Source organism: Dendrobates tinctorius, unplaced genomic scaffold, assembly GCF_039654945.1.
Source record: "Dendrobates tinctorius isolate UK_male_01 unplaced genomic scaffold, ASM3965494v1 ptg000011l, whole genome shotgun sequence".
NCBI classification, from domain to species: Eukaryota; Metazoa; Chordata; class Amphibia; order Anura; family Dendrobatidae; genus Dendrobates; species Dendrobates tinctorius.
The window spans coordinates 8,187,739-8,208,245 of NW_027361679.1; the positions used below are offsets into that span (position 1 = coordinate 8,187,739).

General features: G+C 44.1%; 1 protein-coding gene across 1 annotated transcript in view; it reads right to left on the reverse strand.

The window, feature by feature from the left end:
• Window positions 1-20,507, reverse strand: part of METAP1 (methionyl aminopeptidase 1) — a 73,992-nt gene that overhangs the window by 29,521 nt on the left and 23,964 nt on the right. Inside the window, exons 2-5 of the mRNA XM_073589713.1 lie at window positions 17,207-17,258; window positions 15,385-15,494; window positions 5,729-5,789; window positions 5,516-5,607 (exon numbers count right to left, since the gene is read on the reverse strand). Of these exons, the coding sequence (XP_073445814.1) occupies window positions 5,516-5,607; window positions 5,729-5,789; window positions 15,385-15,494; window positions 17,207-17,258 (315 nt within the window). The remainder of the gene's footprint in view (window positions 1-5,515; window positions 5,608-5,728; window positions 5,790-15,384; window positions 15,495-17,206; window positions 17,259-20,507) is intronic.

Below are 20,507 nucleotides of genomic sequence, written 5' to 3' on the forward strand. Positions count from 1 at the left end.
TTTGCCTTCGTGACCGGGCCAATTTTTTCAATTCTGACCAGTGTCATTTATGAGGTCATAACTCTAGAACGCTTCAACGGATCCTACTGATTCTGACATTGTTTTCTCATGACCTATTGTACTTCATGATGGTGTTAAAATTTTTTAGATATGATCTGCGCTTATTTGTTCAAAAAATCAAAATTTGGCGAAAATTTAGAAAATTTTGCAATTTTCAAACTTTTAATTTTTATGCCCTTAAATCAGAGAGTGATATCGCACAAAATAGTTAATAAATAACATTTCCCACATGTCTACTTTACATCTGCACAATTTTGGAAACAATTTTTTTTTTTTTTTTTAGGAAGTTATAAGGGTTAAAAGTTGACCAGCGATTTCTCATTTTTACAACAAAATTTGCAACACCATTTTTTTCTGGGACCACCTCACATTTGAAGTGAGTTTGGGGGGTCAATATGACAGAAAATACCCAAAAGTGACACCATTCTAAAAACTGCACCTCTCAATGTACTCAAAACCACATTCAAGAAGTTTATTAACCCTTCAGGTGCTTCACATGAATGAATGGAATATGGAAGGAAAAAATAAACATTTAACTTTTTTTCACAAACATTTTACTTCAAAACCATTTTTTTTTTTTTTTTTACAAGTGTAAAAAGAGAAAATGAACCACAAAATTTTTTGTGCAATTTCTCCCGAATACGCCACTACCCCATATGTGGGGCTAAACTACTGTTTGAGCACATGGCAGAGCTCAGAACGGAAGGAGTGCCGTTTGACTTTTTCAATGCAGAATTGGCTGGAATTGAGATCGGATGCCATGTCGCATTTGGAGAGCCCCTGATGTACCTAAACAGTGGAAACCCCCCACAAGTGACCCCATTTTGGAAACTAGACCCCTTAAAGAACTTATCTAGATGTGTCGTGAACACTTTGAACCCCCAAGTGCTTCACAGAAGTTTATAACGTAGAGCCATGAAAATAAAAAATCATTTTTTTTCCATAAAATGATCTTTTAGCCCCCAATTTCTTATTTTCACAAGGGTAACAGGAGAAATTGGACCCCAAAAGTTGTTGTCCAATTTGTTCTGAGTACACTGGTACCCCATATGTGGAAGAAAACTACTGTTTGGGCACACGGTGGGGCTCGGAAGGGAAGTAGTGATGTTCTGGAATGCAGACTTTGATGTAATGGTCTGCGGGTGTCATGTCGCGTTTGCAGAGCCCCTGATGTACCTAAACAGTGGAAACCCCCCACAAGTGACCCCATTTTGGAAATTAGACCCCCCCCCCAAGGGACTTATCTAGATGTGTGGTGAGCACTTTGAACCCCCAAGTGTTTCACTAAAGTTTATAATGTAGAGCCGTGAAAATAAAAAAATCATTTTTTTTCCACAAAAATGATCTTTTAGCCTCCAATTTTTAATTTTCACAAGGGTAACAGGAGAAATTGGACCCTAAGAGTTGTTGTCCAAATTGTCCTGAGTACGCTGGTACCCCATATGTGGGAGAAAACTACTGTTTGGGCACATGGTGGGGCTCGGAAGGGAAGTAGTGACGTTCTGAAATGCAGACTTTGATGGAATGGTCTGCGGGCGTCATATTGCATTTACAGAGCCCCTGATGTACCTAAACAGCGGAAACCCCCAATTCTAATTCCAACCATAACCCCAACACACCCCTAACCCTAATCTCAGCCTTAACCATAACCCTAACCACAAACCTAACACCAACACACCCATAAGCTTAATCCCAGCCCTAGCCCTAACCATAGCCCTAACCCTAGCGCTAACCCTAACCCTAACCTGTGTACCTGCTTTTTTTTTTTCTTTACTTTTTTTTCTTTTTGTGACAAGATCGCTGCCCTGCGATCTGACTCATAGTAACGCCACTTCTCCTCTGATCTCACACTGACAGATGATCAGAGGTGAAGCAGCGTTACTATGTGACAAGATCGCTGCCTGGCACATAGTAACGCGACTTCTCCTCTGATCTCACAATGACAGATGATCAGAGGAGAAGCAGCGTTACTGTGTGACAAGATCGCTGCCTGGCACAGTTGTGCCAGGCAGCGATCAGCTGTGCCAGGCAGCGATCTAGTGACACCTTAACGCTGCTTCACCTCTGATCATCTGTCAGTGTGAGATCAGAGGAGAAGCCGCGTTACAATGAGTGAGATCGCCGGGAAACAAGCAGCTTTACCAGCGATCGCTCCCATTGGCTGCTGTGACGTCGACGTCATCAGGACCTCAACCAATCAGGTCTCGATGACGTCGGGGGTCCCAGCATGCATTGTGCACCGGGATCCCCGCGTTGTAAGGTATGTGGGGGTCCCAGGGGGCACAAAACCGCCGACAGTAGATAAACGTCGGCGCTGCACAAAGCCCAGCAAGCGCCAACGTTTATCTACAGTGGGCGGTCAGGAAGCGGTTAAAGGCTATTAAACATGCAGGTTGCCATGTTCTCAGAATGTGAAACACTAAGAACTAAGTTTAAAATGCTAGTTTAAGATTTCCATTTTTTTGACGATTTTTAGGCTTCATAAGGATGCGTGTAAAGAGCAGTTATCTGTGTATTCCTTTAACCCTTTCACAACCTTTGGCGTATATTTACATCATCGGCCGTGTCCCTGCCTTTGATGTAGGCTTGCAAGCAGAGCCCACATCTTTCCCTGAACTTGATGGCCGATTTAATTAGCCATCAAGTGACTTTAACAGCAGAGGGTGGAGTGTTAAAGAAAATTCAAGTGTTCACAGAAGATTGTGGTTCCTTCAATACATACAGAGCTGATGTCCTGCTAAGTGTAGCACAGGCGATAGAACGATCGCCGCTTCAAGTCTCCTAATAGGACTATGGAAGGCAGTAAAAAAGTGTGAAAAAAAAAAACCTAAGAAAAGTTCAAATCACCACCCTTTTATCCCATTGAAAATAAAACAATTAAAGAAGAATAAAAACATGCATATTTGGTATTGCTGCATTCAGATTTTTTTTATATTGTGATCAGATATTTCTGATCTATAAACCATGTAGCAAGATAAAAAATGAAAACACAAGAATTAAATTTTTTTGGCTACCACAACACTGCAATAAAAGGCGCTCAAAATATCAAAACATTGTAGCTACCCCAAACTGGTATAAAGAGAAAAAAGAAAAAAAGAAAGAAAGAAAAAGAATGATCAGCTGAGCGTGATGGAAGAAAAAAAAAAAAAAAAAAGCCTCACCCAGCCCCAGATCCCAAATATGAAACCACTACGGGTCTCGGAAAATGGTGACAGATTTCAGATTTTTTCTTCTTTTTACACTTAAGAAAAAATAAAAAACAAGCAAAAAAAACAAAGAAACCTATACATATTTGGTATCTGATGCGAGGAATCATGTTGCCAGGTTAGGTTTATCATATAGTGAACAAGGCAAATAAAATACCATAAAAACTGTGGAATAGCACTTTTTGCAATTTCACTGCACTTGGAAATTTTTCCCCAATTTCCAGTAGACTATATGGCAAAATGAATGCAATCATTCAAAAGTACAACTCATCACACAAAAAACAAGCCCTTATACAGCTATATTGACAGGAATAATGTTATGGCTCTTGGAAGAAGGGGCAGAAAATAACGAAAATGCACAATGGGAAAAATCGCAAGGTCATGAATGGGTTAAAGAAAGACTACATAGGGTTGTTTTACTGCACTGCTGGAGTGGTGAGGGAACCTGTCCGCAGGTTTGTGCACCACAAAGCCCCGCCCACAGGCCGCCCCGAAGCACGAGAATTAACTCAAACTGAAAATACAGATTAAACAAGAACCACAAAACGGATTTCATCAACCCTGATATCATTATAAAGAGTATAACGGCGCCAATCTGACACTGTGTAGGTTACGGTGCACAATCCTGCTGACAAGGTTCCCTTTTAAATGTAATTCCCCTATCCCACACTCACCTGCCGCCACCTTCAATGTTTTTCAAGTGTCACTCCTGTTGGTCTCCAGCAGAAAGTGACCTGAGGTCTCTTTTCAAAACAAGTCTATAGGAGTCTCGTTCTGGTTCTCATAGACTTGCATTGATAGCTTGTGTCGTAGCTAGAGTTGAGCGACTTTGGTCGGATCGGGTTTCATGAAACAAAATTTGTTTCAGATGAAACTGGCCCAACTAGTGCAAAAAAAGTCGGAGTTTCGTCCGAAACCCGACCCCAATGCAAGTCAATGGGGAATAAAAGTCGGCATTGAATGGATGAATGTCATCCGCTCAATGCCGACTTTTATTTCCCATTGACTTGCATTGGGGTCGGGTTTCGGACGAAACTCCGACTTTTTTTGCCCTAGTCGGACCAGTTTCATGTGAAACAAATTTTGTTTCATGAAACCCGATCCGACCAAAGTCGCTCAACTCTAGTCGTAGCGTCTGACTTCCCACTTCCGGCCAGTCAGAAGCTGAGATCACAAGATGGTGCCCCAAAATGGTGAAGACATTGGAGGGCGAGTATATGACCAGGGGGGCAGGGGACTTCTAAAGCACCACTTCAGTGTTTGGGGGAAAAAAATGCTGGAATGACGCTTTAAAAAAAGCTATCAAGTTTGGAAAATCCATTTTCTTGAACCCTATTGTACAATTCTCAGGAAACAAAAAGGAGTCACTGATGAGAAACCTGAACAGAAGGGTAACAAGAAGCAACTTGCTCTGGAGGACCTGTCCTGTAATACAGAGACAACTCACTGATTCAAACAAGTGATGTAAATACTTACATTTTCCCTTTGGTGGTCCTGCAGGGTAATTGAACACTTCGGGTGAAAACAAACGTGAGGTTGGCCGCATGACTGAAACTTTGCCCACAGATAACCTGTGGCTGTTAATTACAAGGGAATCAAGATATAAGAGAAAACAAGGGCGGGGGCGCAGACATAGGGCTTCACCTGGTATAAATCAATTAAAATATAAAAGTACTCTGGAGTACTCACCCTTTATGGGTTGTGTTCAGACACAACCACTCTCAACGTTTGTTGCAGTCATATAGCTGCTGCAGAGCTCGTGCAGGTGGACAGCGTCCACTAGGTATCATAAGTTGAGGATCCAAGAAAAGCACTTCTGAGCATCCGCGCTGCTTTAGTAATAAGAATTCTTCAGAAATCCATATAAATCTTTCAAGTTCTTTATTATATGTACTACAGAAACTACGCGTTTCGAAGTGACAAACCGCACCTCTTCTTCAGGTTACAGTACAGAGTTGTCTGTAACTCTGTACTGTAACCTGAAGAAGAGGTGCGGTTTGTCACTTCGAAACGCGTAGTTTCTGTAGTACATATAATAAAGAACTTGAAAGATTTATATGGATTTCTGAAGAATTCTTATCACTAAAGCAGCGCGGATGCTCAGAAGTGCTTTTCTTGGATCCTCAACTTATGAAGGGAATCAAGATGGCAGCCATGGGGCAGACCAAACTGCACTTTGAGAATAGCTTGTGCAAAGATTTCTATCTAGTAGTCATCCATATAAATGCTGCATCTGAATGAAATCTTACCTTACATACAATGCGCATGCCTTCAATTTCTTCTGGAGAAAGCACTTTAATTTGGGAAGTTCCCTTCAAGGCTTGTTCAGATTGTGACATTCCTAAAACACAGACACCAGTTTTAAGTTGTAATGATTCTCATTTATCTCATAAATCAAAAATGCACGTACGCCATAACATGAGAGGATGCATTTGGTGGTAATTTTAAGTGCTTCACATTACCTAATGGGTGCTCTGCATAATCTGGCCTTTGTATGTAGCTTGGCACCGGTCTCATTGGCATCTGAAAGATAAATGCACACACAATATACAAATGGCCGATTACATGTCAAAGGTCCTTGTCGTATATCTTCCAAGGGTTGGCAGCGAGTTCTTCTGTGGAGTACTCGTAATCTTGCCACAGACATGAGATTTATCTGCAGAATCTAGTCACGGTGCTTTTTTTTTTTTTTTAGCTCAATGACAGTCTGATGCCTGTAGTGGTCAAACCATAAGTTGGCCGGTCTGTTAATAATCTGCACGTTAAGGTCTCATATCTGTAACCAGGTTTTAAGGGTCATCTCCAGCCATCCCACAGAGAATAAATAGAGTGATGGGACATTTCTGAGACTGCTCTTGGAATACATGGGGGCCCCCTACGGTAGGACCTTTACTGATCAGAAAGGTATGTTATCCCACGGATCAGTAATTGGGAAACCCTTTAGGGTTGCCATATCGGGTTAATCCTCCTGACCCGCCCATACACATACGTTCTTGGCTTTTCCTGCATCGTCTCGATAGCACGATGAGAATCAACATAATCCAGATACCTTGCTCAGCTGCTTCTCTCCCACAATAACTAAAATCCAACATAATCGATCTTTCTTTCAACCAGCAAATGCTAGGGGAGAAAATGTTCATTTTTTACATATTAGCCTGTCAAAAACAGCTGTTTTGGCCAGTTTCATCTAGACCAGCTTCACACATGCATATTTGTCAATGTTAGGCTAGCTTCACATTAGCGCATTTTACATGCAGCGCACGGCGCCGCTAAGCCCCACCCTCTGCCCGCTCCATCCAATCATCTCCTCCTACTATCGCACACGGCCGCATACGATCTGCGCACCCTATCTTTAGCATAGGATGCGCAGACCATGCGCTAGTAGGATTTTTGCGTGCGCTGCGCACTTTTGAAGGTGTGCCGAGCGCGCCAAAATGCAACATGGTGCGTTCAGCGCACACTGGCGCACCTTCAAAAGTGCGCAGCGCATGCAAAAATCCTACTAGCGCACAGCCAACGCACGGTCTGCGCACCCTATGCTAAAGATAGGGTGCACAGATCGCATGCGGCCATGTGCAATAGTAGGAGGAGATGACAGGACGGGGCGGGGCTTAGCGGCACCGTGTGCTGCATGTAAAATGCGCTAGTGTGAAGCTAGCCTTAGCCTATGTTTGTGAACATGGGTCATTTTTCACATGGTTGTGTGTAAAAAAAAAAAAAAAAAAATGCAACATAAGCTAGTAAGGTTCAATATATTGGCCAGGCTACTGAATTTAAATAATGTCTACATATAAAATACCAAAAGGTATTCACAAACCACTCCCATATATACACACACACACACTATCTAAAAAGCTTTTTGTATTTAATACAATTTTTACAAAATCACATCTACAAAATGACAAGAATACATTTAAAAAAGTTATTTAAAAAAAATAAGCGGAATCAAGTAATGCAAAAGGTACAGCCATTAAAGGACACGACTAACAGTTCACATGTTACAGTCATATCCCATTACTAAACCACCCAGCATGATTGTTCATAATTAAAGAGAACCTGTCACCCCCCCAGGGCGTTTTAAAGTAAAAGAGCCACCTTCAGCAGCACTTAGGGTCCCGTTACACTAAACGACGCACCAGCGATCCCAACGATACGACCTAGTCAGGATCGTTGGTGCGTCACTACATGATGGCTGGTGAGCTGCCAAACAAGCAGACTCACCAGCGATCAGGACCAGCGAGGACGCTGGTATCCAAGGTAAATATCAGGTAACTAAGCGTGCGCGTCGCTTAGTTACCCGCTGTTTATCCTTGATACCAGCGTGCTTGCGCTGGGAGCTGGTATCCAGGGTACACAGCGGGTAACTAAGCGACGCACACGCTTAGTTACCCGCTATTTACCCTGAATACCAGCTCCCAGCGTCTGCTTACAGCGCTGGGAGCTCGCTGATCGTTGGTCTCCTGCTGCCACACGCAGCGATGTGTGCTGGCCAGCGGGAGACCAACGATCATAAAATGGCCCAGGACAATCCTGCACGATAAGCTACACCCAGCGGGGGGGCCGGTCGCTGATGCGTGCCACACACAGCGAGATCGCTGGCAAGATCGCTGATGCGTCACAAAATCGGTGACGCATTAGCAATCTCGCTTAGTGTGAAGTACGCCTAAGGCCGGTTTCACATTAGCGCATTTTATGCGCACGCACGGCCGGGGGTAGCTCCGCCCCCGATCCGGCTCTCTGCCCGGCGTGCCCGCCCCTTGCCTGTAGCGCCGCCTCCTAGCGGACGGCGGCGCCTGCGATCGGCGCACCCTATCTTTAGCATAGGGTGCGCCGATCGTGCGCAGGTCGTGCGCTAGTTGCGCTTTGACCTGAGCTGCGCACTTTTGACGGTGCGCCGTGCGCGCCAAAATCCAACTTTTCGGATTTTGGCGCGCACGGCGCACCGTCATAAGTGCGCAGCGCAGGTCAAAGCGCAACTAGCGCACGACCTGCGCACGATCGGCGCACCCTATGCTAAAGATAGGGTGCGCCGATCGCAGGCGCCGCCGTCCGCTAGGAGGCGGCGCTACAGGCAAGGGACGGGCACGCCGGGCAGAGAGCCGGATCGGGGGCGGAGCTACCCCCGGCCGTGCGTGCGCATAAAATGCGCTAATGTGAAACCGGCCTAAGGCTGCACTCTGAAGGTGGCTCTTATGATCCTGACCCCTAGTAACGCAGAAATATTGATATTATAAATAGGTCCTCATACCTGTAATGCGTTCCATAGGTATGGTGTGTCCCCCTGTATCAGCCGCCTCCCATCCGTCCATCATGCCCCTTGTCTTACGTCTGGGCACCGCCTCCCAGCCATCCATCATGCCCCTGTGCGTCGCCGCCTCCTCCTGTGTAGTATGCCTGCTCTGTGACAACTCTAGCTGCAGCTTCCCCCATCCCCCTCTTCCTCTTTTTTCATCCCTCAGCACTAGCCTCTGAGCTGAGCTCCACACAAGCAGGTCACTGGCAGGTCAGCTCATCAGCTAAGGTGTGTCACTGTAAAAAACCCTTTTATTTCAATAAATGTGCAGTATTGTATATATTATGAAGTCCACTATTGGCTTAATATTTCACTATCCTATCTATCCATCCATCATCTATCCATTCATCTATTCATCCATTATCTATGTATTTATCAACTATGTATCTATCATCTATCCATCTTTCTATCTATCATTTATCTATATTTCATCTATCTATCTATAATCTATCGATGTATCTATCCATCCATATATCATCTATGTATCTATCCATCATCTATCTATCCATCTATGTATCATCTATCTATATCCATCCATCCATCTCATTCCTTCAATCGCTCATTCTATTATTTATCTATTATCTATCCATTATCTATTTAACTCATTCCTTCTATCTAATTCCATCTATCTATAGATAGATATGGGATAAATAGATGCAATGAAAGACAGATAGGTAGACAGATCTATAGATAGAAGGAATGAGACAGATGATAGATAAATGACAGATCGATAAATGTAATGAGATAGCTAGCTGATAGAAAAATGGATAGATGGATGAATTGATAAATAGATAGAAAAATAGATGGATAGATAGATGAATGATAAATAGATGATGATAGAAAAAAGATAGATGACAGATGGATATCTATAGATAGATGAAAAATAGATAGGCAAATGATAGATAGAAAGATGGATAGATAGATAATGGATGAATAGATGGATGGATAGATGAATGGATAGATAGATAGACAGGTGGATAGAAAAAAAAATAGTTAGAGATAGGATAGTGAAATATTAAAATATTAAGCCAAGAGGACTTTATAATATATACAATACTGCACATTTATTAAAATAAAAGGGTTTTTTACAGTGACACACCTTAGCTGATGAGCTGACCTGCCAGTGACCTGCTTCTGTGGAGCTCAGCTCAGATGCGTGCTGAGGGAGGAAAAAGAAAGAGGAGGAGGGGGATGGGGGAAGCTGCAGCTAGAGTTGTCACAGAGCAGGCATACTACACAGGAGGAGGCGGCGACGCGCAGGGGCATGATGGATGGCTGGGAGGTGGTGCCCAGACGTAAGACAGGGGCATGATGGACGGATGGGAGGCGGCTGATATAGGGGGACACACCATACCTATGGAACGCATTACAGGTATGAGGACCTATTTATAAAACAGAAACAGAAGAGCCACCTTCACAGAGTGCAGCCTTAGTGCTGCTGAAGGTGGCTTTTTTACTTAAAAACGCCCTGAGGGGGGGGGGGGGGGGGGGGGGGGAGACAGGTTCCCTTTAAACAGGGACACAGACATGTCAAATACCCACCTCAGCCACCCCAGTTCATCTCTAGGTTTTTGCTTCAGATTTTATGCACTTTGTGCATATAAAGGTGTGACATCCCTTTTCTTTGAGCTAGACATTACATTCCTGTAGTTCCATTCCTGGGTGTCAATTAGCTGGGTCTCGGCCCTTCCCAGCCCTTATTCACATTACGTCACTTAACATATGGTAAGGTTTTAACACTAGAGGTTAGGACCATCCCGAATAGGATCATCTTGATGTGGTGGGATGGCTGTTACTTTTATTTTTATCAAAATTATGTTAACGAAGTATCCTAATATTTTAATGCACTATTGCCATTTATTTCATTTTAACTAAAAGACTAGAAGACAAAAGACAGCGGTCATTTTCCCCAGGATACTTAGGGCCCAGTCACACATAGCGATCTCGCTAGCGAGATCGCTGCTGAGTCACAAGTTTTCTGACACAACAGCGATCTCACCAGCGAGATCGCTGTGTGTGACAGCGATCAGCGACCGGCCCCCCTGCCGGTATCGCTGATCGCTGTAGGAAAGTCCTGGACATTTTTTTGGTCGCTGGTCTCCCGCTGGCCAGCACGCATCGCTGCGTGACAGGCGGGAGACCAGCGATCAGCTGGTAACTAATGTACACATCGGGTATCTAAGAGACAAGCGTCCCTTAGATAACCGATGTGTACCTTAGTTACCAGCGCGATGATGCAGGGAGCTGGTAACTAAGGTACACTTCGGGTATCTAAGGGACGCACGTCCCTTAGATACCCAATGTGTACCTTAGTTACCAGCTGCCAGCATCAGCGCGCTGGTAACTAAGGTACACTGCGATGCCGGGCGCTCGGCGTCGCTGTGCTGATCGCTGGTGAAGCTGTCTGTTTGACAGCTCACCAGCGATCACATAGCGATTCACGAGCGATCCTGACACGTTGATATTGTTGTTGGGATCATTGGTGAGTCGTTATGTGTGACTCCAGCTTTAGTCAGGAAACATTTCTGACAAAATGAGAATTACAAAAACTAAGAAGCCTAGCCTTTTAAGTCAGGTCACAGTTGTTCAAAAGCAGAAGCATAATTGGATGACGTAACAATACTATGATCCAAGAAAAAAAAAAGCACGTCAGCATGTGAATGATTGAAGAGGTTGTCATATCGGCACAACTTAGGTTAAGTGCCCACGTAGTTTTTCGAGATGCGGATTTCTCCCTGCGGATTTTGTAAAATCCGCAGGTCAAAAGACCTGCGGTTTACCTGCGGATTAGCCTGCGGTTTCTCACCTCACAACGCTGAAGGTAGCAAACCGCAGCGGAATCCGCACAAAGAATTGACATGCTGCGGATTGTAATCCGCGGAAAAATCCGCAGCATGTGCACTGCGTTTTTTTATTTCCATAGGAAATAAAGGTACTGTACAATGCAGCAGAATCTGCAGCGTGTGCACATACCCTTAGTTAACATTTTACTTCTGAAAAGCTGTGGAAAGAAAATGGGAAGGGGAATTTAAAGGGAACCTTCAGAAACTGTATTTTTCAGGAAATATAGGGTTACTCTCAATGTAACCTTTAAAGTGTGCAGAGCAGGCCAACAGTCAAGGAGCTAGGGGCATAACAGTGGACTCAATGTGTAGTGTTCGGTGACTTATGCCTCCCTGCACAGTCCCGATGACTGGAAGTGAACGGATACCTGGAGAATATAATTTAACTTTCTCCCTGTAGCTGCTGCTCCAGTAACGCAGCCAAAACATGACTTAAAAGGGAATCTGTCACCACATTTGACCTAACTATCAATATGGGCATACAAGATACAGACTTAAAAAGTCCTACCTGTATGCCTTATAAAAGATGATTTCTCAACAACAAGGCATCTGATATCACTTTATGTAAATTACTTCTTCCATGCTATAAGGAGGATGTTTATATAAACCAAAAGGAGTTTCTTCCAATCCTCCTCTGAGCATATAAAGCAGCAATTAATGTGCGAACCTCATTTGAGAGGTTAATGAAAAAAGACAGCAGAAAAGGGCCAAAAATATATAAAAAAAAAAAAAAAAAGTTTATTACATCATATATAATACTGTATAGCTAAAAACACACAGGGAGGATAAATTATATGCTTGCTAAGGCATAGAGTTCCCTATAACTATGTGCATAAGTAATGATCACCGTCCTTATATTTAAAGACTCTATAGAAACAGGGTCTGTTCCTTTTGATTGGCGGCAAGCAAATGTGGTACCAATATTCAAAAAGGGGTGTAAAAGGGAACCTGGAAACTATAGGCCAATAAGCTTAACATCTGTTGTGGGTAAAATGTTTGATGGGTTTCTAAGGGATACCATTATGGAATATCTCAATGTTAATAAATGTTTAACTCCATATCAACATGGATTTATGAAGGATTGCTCCTGTCAAACTAACCGGATCAGCTTCTATGAGGATGTAAGCTCTCAAATGGACCAAGGAGAATCATTGGATGTCATTTATCTCGACTTCTCTAAAGCATTTGACACTGTCCCACATAAAAGATTGGCAAGTAAGATGAGAAAGCTTGGGCTAGGGGAAAATGTGTGTAGATGGGTAGGGAGCTGGCTTAGTGATAGAAAACAAAGAGTGGTTATTAATGGTGCATACTCAGATTGGGCCAGGGTTACTAGTGGGGTACCACAGGGTTCTGTATTGGGCCCCCTACTATTTAATATTTATTAATGATCTAGTGGATGGCTTACACAGTAAAATATCAGTATTTGCAGATGATACAAAACTATGTAAGGTAGTTAACACAAAGGAGGACAGTTTGCAACTACAGATAGATTTGAGTAAATTGGAGAATTGGGCTGAAAAATGGCAAATGAGGTTTAACACAGATAAGTGTAAGGTTATGCACATGGGAAGGAGAAACAGATGCTATAATTACTTACTAAATGGGAAACTGCTGGGGAAATCAGACATGGAAAAAGACTTAGGCATCTTAGTCAATAAGAAGCTAAATTGGAGTGCCCAGTGTCAGGCAGCTGCCACCAAAGCAAATAGGGTCATGGGATGCATAAGAAGAGATCTGGGGACACGAGATGAAAACATAATTCTCCCTCTGTACAAATCACTCGTCAGACCACACTTGGAGTATTGTGTGCAATTTTGGACGCCAGTGCTCAAGAAAGACATTACTGAACTTGAAAGGGTTCAAAGGCGGGCTACTAAAATGATAAATGGAGTTGGATCACTACAATACCCAGAAAGGTTATCAAAATTAGGTCTATTTACTCTAGAAAAGAGAAGACTTAGGGGAGACCTAATATATATGTACAAGTATATCAGAGGGCAATACAGAGATCTCTCCAATCAACTGTTTGTACCAAGGACTGTGACAAGAACAAGGGGGCATTCTCTTCGTTTGGAGGAAAAACAATTTCTGCACCAGCATAGAAGAGGGTTCTTCACGGTAAGAGCAGTGAGACTCTGGAATTCTCTTCCTGAGGAAGTGGTGATGGCCAACTCACTGAATGAATTTAAGAAAGGAATGGATGCTTTTCTTGTGAGTAACAGTATAGAAGGTTACGAATAACAGAATATTATAGGCAGATGGTTGACTCAGCTTAGGGGGAAGGAATTTTTTTCCCTATGGACAAAATTGGCTTCTACTCTGGGTTTTTTTTGCCTTCCCCAGGATCAACAATGCAGAACAGCTGCACTAAATAGGCTGAACTAGATGGACATAAGGTCTTCCTTCAGCCTTCAAAACTATGTTACTATGTAATGTAAAGAGATATATTGATAGTAAACATATGCATAGCTCTCTAAAATGTAAAGTTAAATGGTGTGTAGTGACTTCGGGTCACTGCAGTGGAGCATGCAAGAGAAATGTCAGTACGTGTTATAACCTAAATTGATATATTCATATTGAATATATGCATGAGCCTCTGCAATATAATTATATAGCATGCTGGATTAAAATCAGTGCAGCAGAGAATGAAAGAGAAATATCAAAAGCACATACCTAGCAAGTAGAGCTCAAGCTAAACACCATACATACGGTGTAAAAGTGGTCTCAGCAGTAAAGACCCCGTCACACACAGCGATCTCGCTAGCGAGATCGCTGCTGAGTCACAAGTTTTGTGACGCAACAGCAATCTCACCAGCGAGATCGCTATGTGTGACAGCTATCAGCGACCGGCCCCCCGGCCGGGGATCGTTGTTGAAACGTCTGAACATTTTTGGGGTCGCTGGTCTCCCGCTGGCCAGCACGCATCGCTGCGTGTGACAGGCGGGAGACCAGCGACCAGGAGCTGGTAACCAAGGTACACATCGGTTTCTAAGGGGCGCGCGGCACCTAGAAACACATTGGGTTTCTAAGTGCCGCGCACCCCTTAAAAACCCGATGTGTACCTTGGGTACCAGCTCCCTGCATCAGCGCGCTGGTAACTAAGATACACTGCGGGTAACTAAGCGACGTGCGTCGCTTGTTACCCGCAGTGTCACTGGTCCTGATCGCTGGTGAAGCTGCCTGTTTGACAGCTCACCAGCGATCATGTAGCGACACACCAGCGATCCTGACAAGGTGACATCGTTGTCAGGATCGCTGGTGAGTCGCTATGTGTGACGGGGCCCTAATGCTGGGAATAAAGGACAATACCTTGAGACAAGGTTTATGGCCAGGAATGGGTGGAGCACCACCATTGGGCTTTGTCAGGAGGCATGGCCAAAGCTAAAATATAGACACTATTTAAATGGATGGAATGCACTGCACAGGGAATTAGCTGCCGGCATAGACATCGGGGGCTTATCTACAGCATTCTGTAATGCTGTAGATAAGCCCCCGATGTAACCTGAAAGAGAAGAAAAGCACGTTATATTATACTCACTGAGGTGGGCGGTCCGGTCCGACGCCTCCCTTCTTCATGCAATGACATCCTCTTCTCCCGTCTCCGACGCATTGCTCTGCCCTGTTGAGGGCAGAGCAGAATTCTGCAGTGCGCAGGCGCCAGACCTCTCCCAACGCCTGCGCACTGCAGGACTCTGCTCTGCCCTCAACAGGGCAGAGCAGTGCGCCGGAACCATTACAGGACGGGAGAAGCGGACGTCATCGCATGAAGAAGGGAGGCGCCGGATGGGATGGCGACACCAATCGGACCGGACCGCCCACCTCGGTGAGTATAATATAACTTGTTTTTCTTCTCTTTCAGGTTACCTACAGCATTACAGAATGCTGTAGATAAGCCCCCGATGTCTATGCCGGCAGCTAAAAGGCCAAAAAAAAAAAAAAGGGTGACAGATTCCCTTTAAGGGACTTAATAAACACTTACCAACGGATAGTGTGGCCTGAGTTTTCCAGTATAATGATAGCCGAGCCAAGGATCGGTGTTGATTTCTCCTTCCATCGTCCATGGTGAAACCTCTGCTTTGATTTTTTCATCTTCCAGAAAACAAAAAGCTTTTGATTACATTAAACCTTGCAAAATTATTATTTTATAACATTTAACTGTGTTAGGATTATGGTGGGTAGATTGAAATAACTCGAGTACACTGCACATGTTAGACTATGTTCACATTGAAAATTTCTTGGCATACCTGGAAAACATATTAAACATCCATTCACCTAATGAATGTGTCCCTTTTGGCATTCATCAGGTAGAAAAAACTAGAATAGATTAATAATTTTTAACACTGGAGCCTATAAGGCTAAGTCCACACGTACCGGAACTCTCGCGGAAATTACCGCGAGAATTCCGGAATTCCATTCCGCGGGAAAAATAGCATTTTAAATTCCCGCGATTTTCCCGCGGAAAAACTAGCATTTTGCAAGCGTATTTAGCTTGCAAAATGCTAGCGTTTACCAAGCGATCTGTAGCATCGCTTGGAGAGCTGATTGACAGGTTGGTCACACTCGTCAAACATAATGTTTGACAAGTGTGACCAACTTTTTACTACTGAGGCCGCCTATGCAGCATCAGTAGTAAAAGATAGAATGTAAAAAAAAAAATAAAAAATATTGTTATTCTTACCTTCCGGCTTCCCGCGCAGCATTCCCGCCTCTCCACGCATCCGTTCCCAGTAATCCTTTGCGAAAATGCCCGCGATGACGTCCGTTCTCGCGGTAATCCGCGATGACGTCGCGCGAATGACCGCGAGACTTCGCGATCCCGCGAGAACGGACGCCATCGCGGGCATTTTCGCAAAGGATTACTGGGAACGGATGCGTGGAGAGGCGGGAATGCTGCGCGGGACGCCGGAAGGTAAGAATAACAATATTTTTTATATTAAATTCTATTTTTTACAGGGATATGGTACCCGGAGCCCGGAGGACTGTCTCCTCTCCTCCGGACCGTGGGTACCATCCGCAAATGTTCTGCTTACTTTCCGCATGGTGTGCACAGCCACATGCGGGAAGTAAGCGGAACAATGCATTCCTATGGGTGCGGGATCGCCGCGATTCCGCAAATTAATGAGCATGCTGCGTTTTTTACCGCGAAGCGATTTCGCCGCGGTAAAAACCGCAGCATTAGCACAGCATTGCGGAATCCCATAGGAATGCATGGGATGCTTATTTTTCGCGTTTTCGCGGCAAAATCGCGCGGTTAAGACCGCCGCGGAAACGCGAAAAAAACGCCACGTGTGAACTCAGCCTAAGAGTTATATGCCACGTTATATTAATATAGTGGCATTTGTCATCCTAACATACCTTAGAGGTGATACGAACAGAGACTTATATGGCAAGTCACACATCCAGGACTCGCATCTCTCTCGAGAATGGAAGTTTTGTGATATCCCATACTTAGGTCATAAATATACGAGATGGGAATACTTAATACAAAATATATTAAAGGTTTTAAGCTTAAAAAAAGAATTCATCCTCCACATTGTGACAAAGATGATATTAGTGCTGAACATAAGGCAGTGGTTGCCGGGTGGTGCCATTCTGAATTAGCTTCTGCACTTGCCAAAACCCTTTAGAATCTCTTGGCATGCATCTTATTTCAGCTGACGCGGCACCGATCTTTTGTTACAGACCTTGCTTCTGAAACAAATAATTGCACTGAACTTTGAGAGATCAAGCTAGAAGATATTTCCATGTTGAAAACAACACCCGAGTGTACATGGGAACTTTGCATGAAGAGAAACACTTACTTGCTCTTTTATGCAGTAGTTTGTGAGCTGGCCAGCTTCCCCTGAAACACTCCTAGGGATAAAAAGAACAGCTTAGAAACGGAATTTGGTAACCTTTATTTTTCAACAAGCCTGGCATTATAACTAATAATCAGCAATGTTTCCAAAAGTATAGGAACCAGCAATACATTTTAAGAGGCATCTGAGGATTAGCACACAGTTTAATGATACTTCTTCCATCCTAGTGCATGGAGACTGTATTGGCTGTGCAAAGTAAAATGTCATGGCTACATGTGAAAGATTGATAAAGTGATGTTCTTTATGCGCTTCCATCTGTTATTTCAGAAAGGTCTTGGTGCGGGGTTATACAAAGCTCATGAATATGCTTGACTGCCTGTCAGCAGGATTATTACCGTAGTTCACCAATGATAATATACCGGTAATAAACAGTGATTTTATCAAAACTACATCAGGCCGTCCAGTAAGTGACACATTGGTGGAATCATAATCCTTGCCCCTACATTATGCTGCTCTCAGATTAAGTGGCAAAAAATGGTGACAGATCCATTTAAAAGGCTACTCTCAAGTTTGAAAGTTCTTTCTCTATTCATTTCCTGACTGATGGGCCCAGGCTGAATAGAGCAGAGGTCGATCATATGCACTCTCTCTCTCCATGAAAGTTTAGTTTCTGATCCAATATAAAGTTCACATTGGGCCATGACTTTAGATAACAGGACACATGGGTGACTGGAGAACACGCAAGATGAATGACATTCAGCACTTGTGCTGCTGTTACAATTAATATTCAGGAAGCCATTTTTAATCTGTGTGTGCACCATGATATTTAATGTGTTTTTCTTGGATATTGATTCTTGTTACACACACCACCCCTCTTTATTGCTTTGTTGTCTGAGATGCCCATTTTTTCATTACTTTCAATTTTAAAGGATTTCCAATAAAGACTTTGTGAACTTTAAATTTTTCCGATGTGTTGAGCTGGTTCCAATTTTATTTTCCTCTATCAACTTCAGCGCTGTGCAGCAGCAGGGACGCCGTGCTCCTCCCGGATGGGAACAGCATCTCAGGGGTGAGCTGATTTTTTTTCTCATTATTCATTTTTACTTCTCTTACATAACATTATTCCAATATCTTATTCTAAGATCTATTCATTAACCCCTTAGCGAGTCAAAAAAAATTTTTTTTTAAATCTGACCAGTGTCACTATGTGGCAATAACTCCAGAATGCTTCCCCATTGACTTTGAGATTGTGTTTTCGTGACACATTGTACTTTATGAGATTGATAAATTTATGTTGGTATTTTCTGCTTTTTATTTATAAAAACATCAGAAATGCTACAAAAATGTTTAAAAATTTGCAATTTTCAAACTCTGAATGATTATCCCTTTAACCCAGATACTGATACCACACAAAACATTAACCCCTTCACGACCAATGACGCCACATAGGCGTCATGAAACCTGGTTCAAATCTGACCAGTGACGTCTATGTGGCGTCATGACTTCAAAGCCCCCCTGCGGGTCGGGTGACCGGGGTCACTGAAAGGTCACCCGACCCGCAGATACAGGGGGCTTTGTAATTCACCACAGGGGGCGTGCCTTCGCCCCCACGTGGCTACGATCGCTCTGATTGGCTGTTAAAAGTGAAACAGCCAATCAGAGCGATAGTAATATTTCATCAATGAAAATTGATGAAATATTACAATCCAGCCATGTCCGATGCTGCTGTAGCATCGGACATGGCTGGAGACACCGATTCCACCCCCCCCCCCACCGGCGATCGCCCCCCCGCAACTGAATGACAGCGGCGATCTGCCGCCGCTGTCATCATCTGCCCCCCTCCCATTCCCTCTGCTCCCCGCCAGCCTCCGATCCCCCCCTCACCCCCCCCGGTACCTCCGGTGTCCCCCCGTCCCTCCCGGTGTCCCTCGGGTCCGGATGATGGGCGCCGCCATCTTTGAAAATGGCGGGCGCATGCGCAGTGCGCCCGCCCGAATCTGCCGGCTGCAGATTCCATTCTTTCATTTTGACCACTCTCACAGTGATCAAAATGAAAGAAAAAGTAAATAAACCCCCCGATTATCACCCCCATAGGTAGGCAGAACTAATAAAATAAAGATAATATTTTTTTTTTTTTTTTCCATTAGGGTTAGGGTTAGGGTTGAAAAGAGGGTTAGGGTTAGGGTTGAAAAGAGGGTTAGGGTTAGGGTTGAAAAGAGGGTTAGGGTTGAAAAGAGGGTTAGGGTTAAAAAGAGGGTTAGGGTTAGGGTTAAAAAGAGGGTTAGGGTTGGAAAGAGGGTTAGGGTTGGAAAGAGGGTTAGGGTTGGAAAGAGGGTTAGGGTTGGAAAGAGGGTTAGGGTTGGAAAGAGGGTTAGGGTTGGAAAGAGGGTTAGGGTTGGAAAGAGGGTTAGGGTTGGAAAGAGGGTTAGGGTTGGAAAGAGGGTTAGGGTTGGAAAGAGGGTTAGGGTTGGAAAGAGGGTTAGGGTTGGAAAGAGGGTTAGGGTTGGAAAGAGGGTTAGGGTTGGAAAGAGGGTTAGGGTTGGAAAGAGGGTTAGGGTTGGAAAGAGGGTTAGGGTTGGAAAGAGGGTTAGGGTTGGAAAGAGGGTTAGGGTTGGAAAGAGGGTTAGGGTTGGAAAGAGGGTTAGGGTTGGAAAGAGGGTTAGGGTTGGAAAGAGGGTTAGGGTTGGAAAGAGGGTTAGGGTTGGAAAGAGGGTTAGGGTTGGAAAGAGGGTTAGGGTTGGAAAGAGGGTTAGGGTTGGAAAGAGGGTTAGGGTTGGAAAGAGGGTTAGGGTTGGAAAGAGGGTTAGGGTTGGAAAGAGGGTTAGGGTTGGAAAGAGGGTTAGGGTTGGAAAGAGGGTTAGGGTTGGAAAGAGGGTTAGGGTTGGAAAGAGGGTTAGGGTTGGAAAGAGGGTTAGGGTTGGAAAGAGGGTTAGGGTTGGAAAGAGGGTTAGGGTTGGAAAGAGGGTTAGGGTTGGAAAGAGGGTTAGGGTTGGAAAGAGGGTTAGGGTTGGAAAGAGGGTTAGGGTTGGAAAGAGGGTTAGGGTTGGAAAGAGGGTTAGGGTTGGAAAGAGGGTTAGGGTTGGAAAGAGGGTTAGGGTTGGAAAGAGGGTTAGGGTTGGAAAGAGGGTTAGGGTTGGAAAGAGGGTTAGGGTTGGAAAGAGGGTTAGGGTTGGAAAGAGGGTTAGGGTTGGAAAGAGGGTTAGGGTTGGAAAGAGGGTTAGGGTTGGAAAGAGGGTTAGGGTTGGAAAGAGGGTTAGGGTTGGAAAGAGGGTTAGGGTTGGAAAGAGGGTTAGGGTTGGAAAGA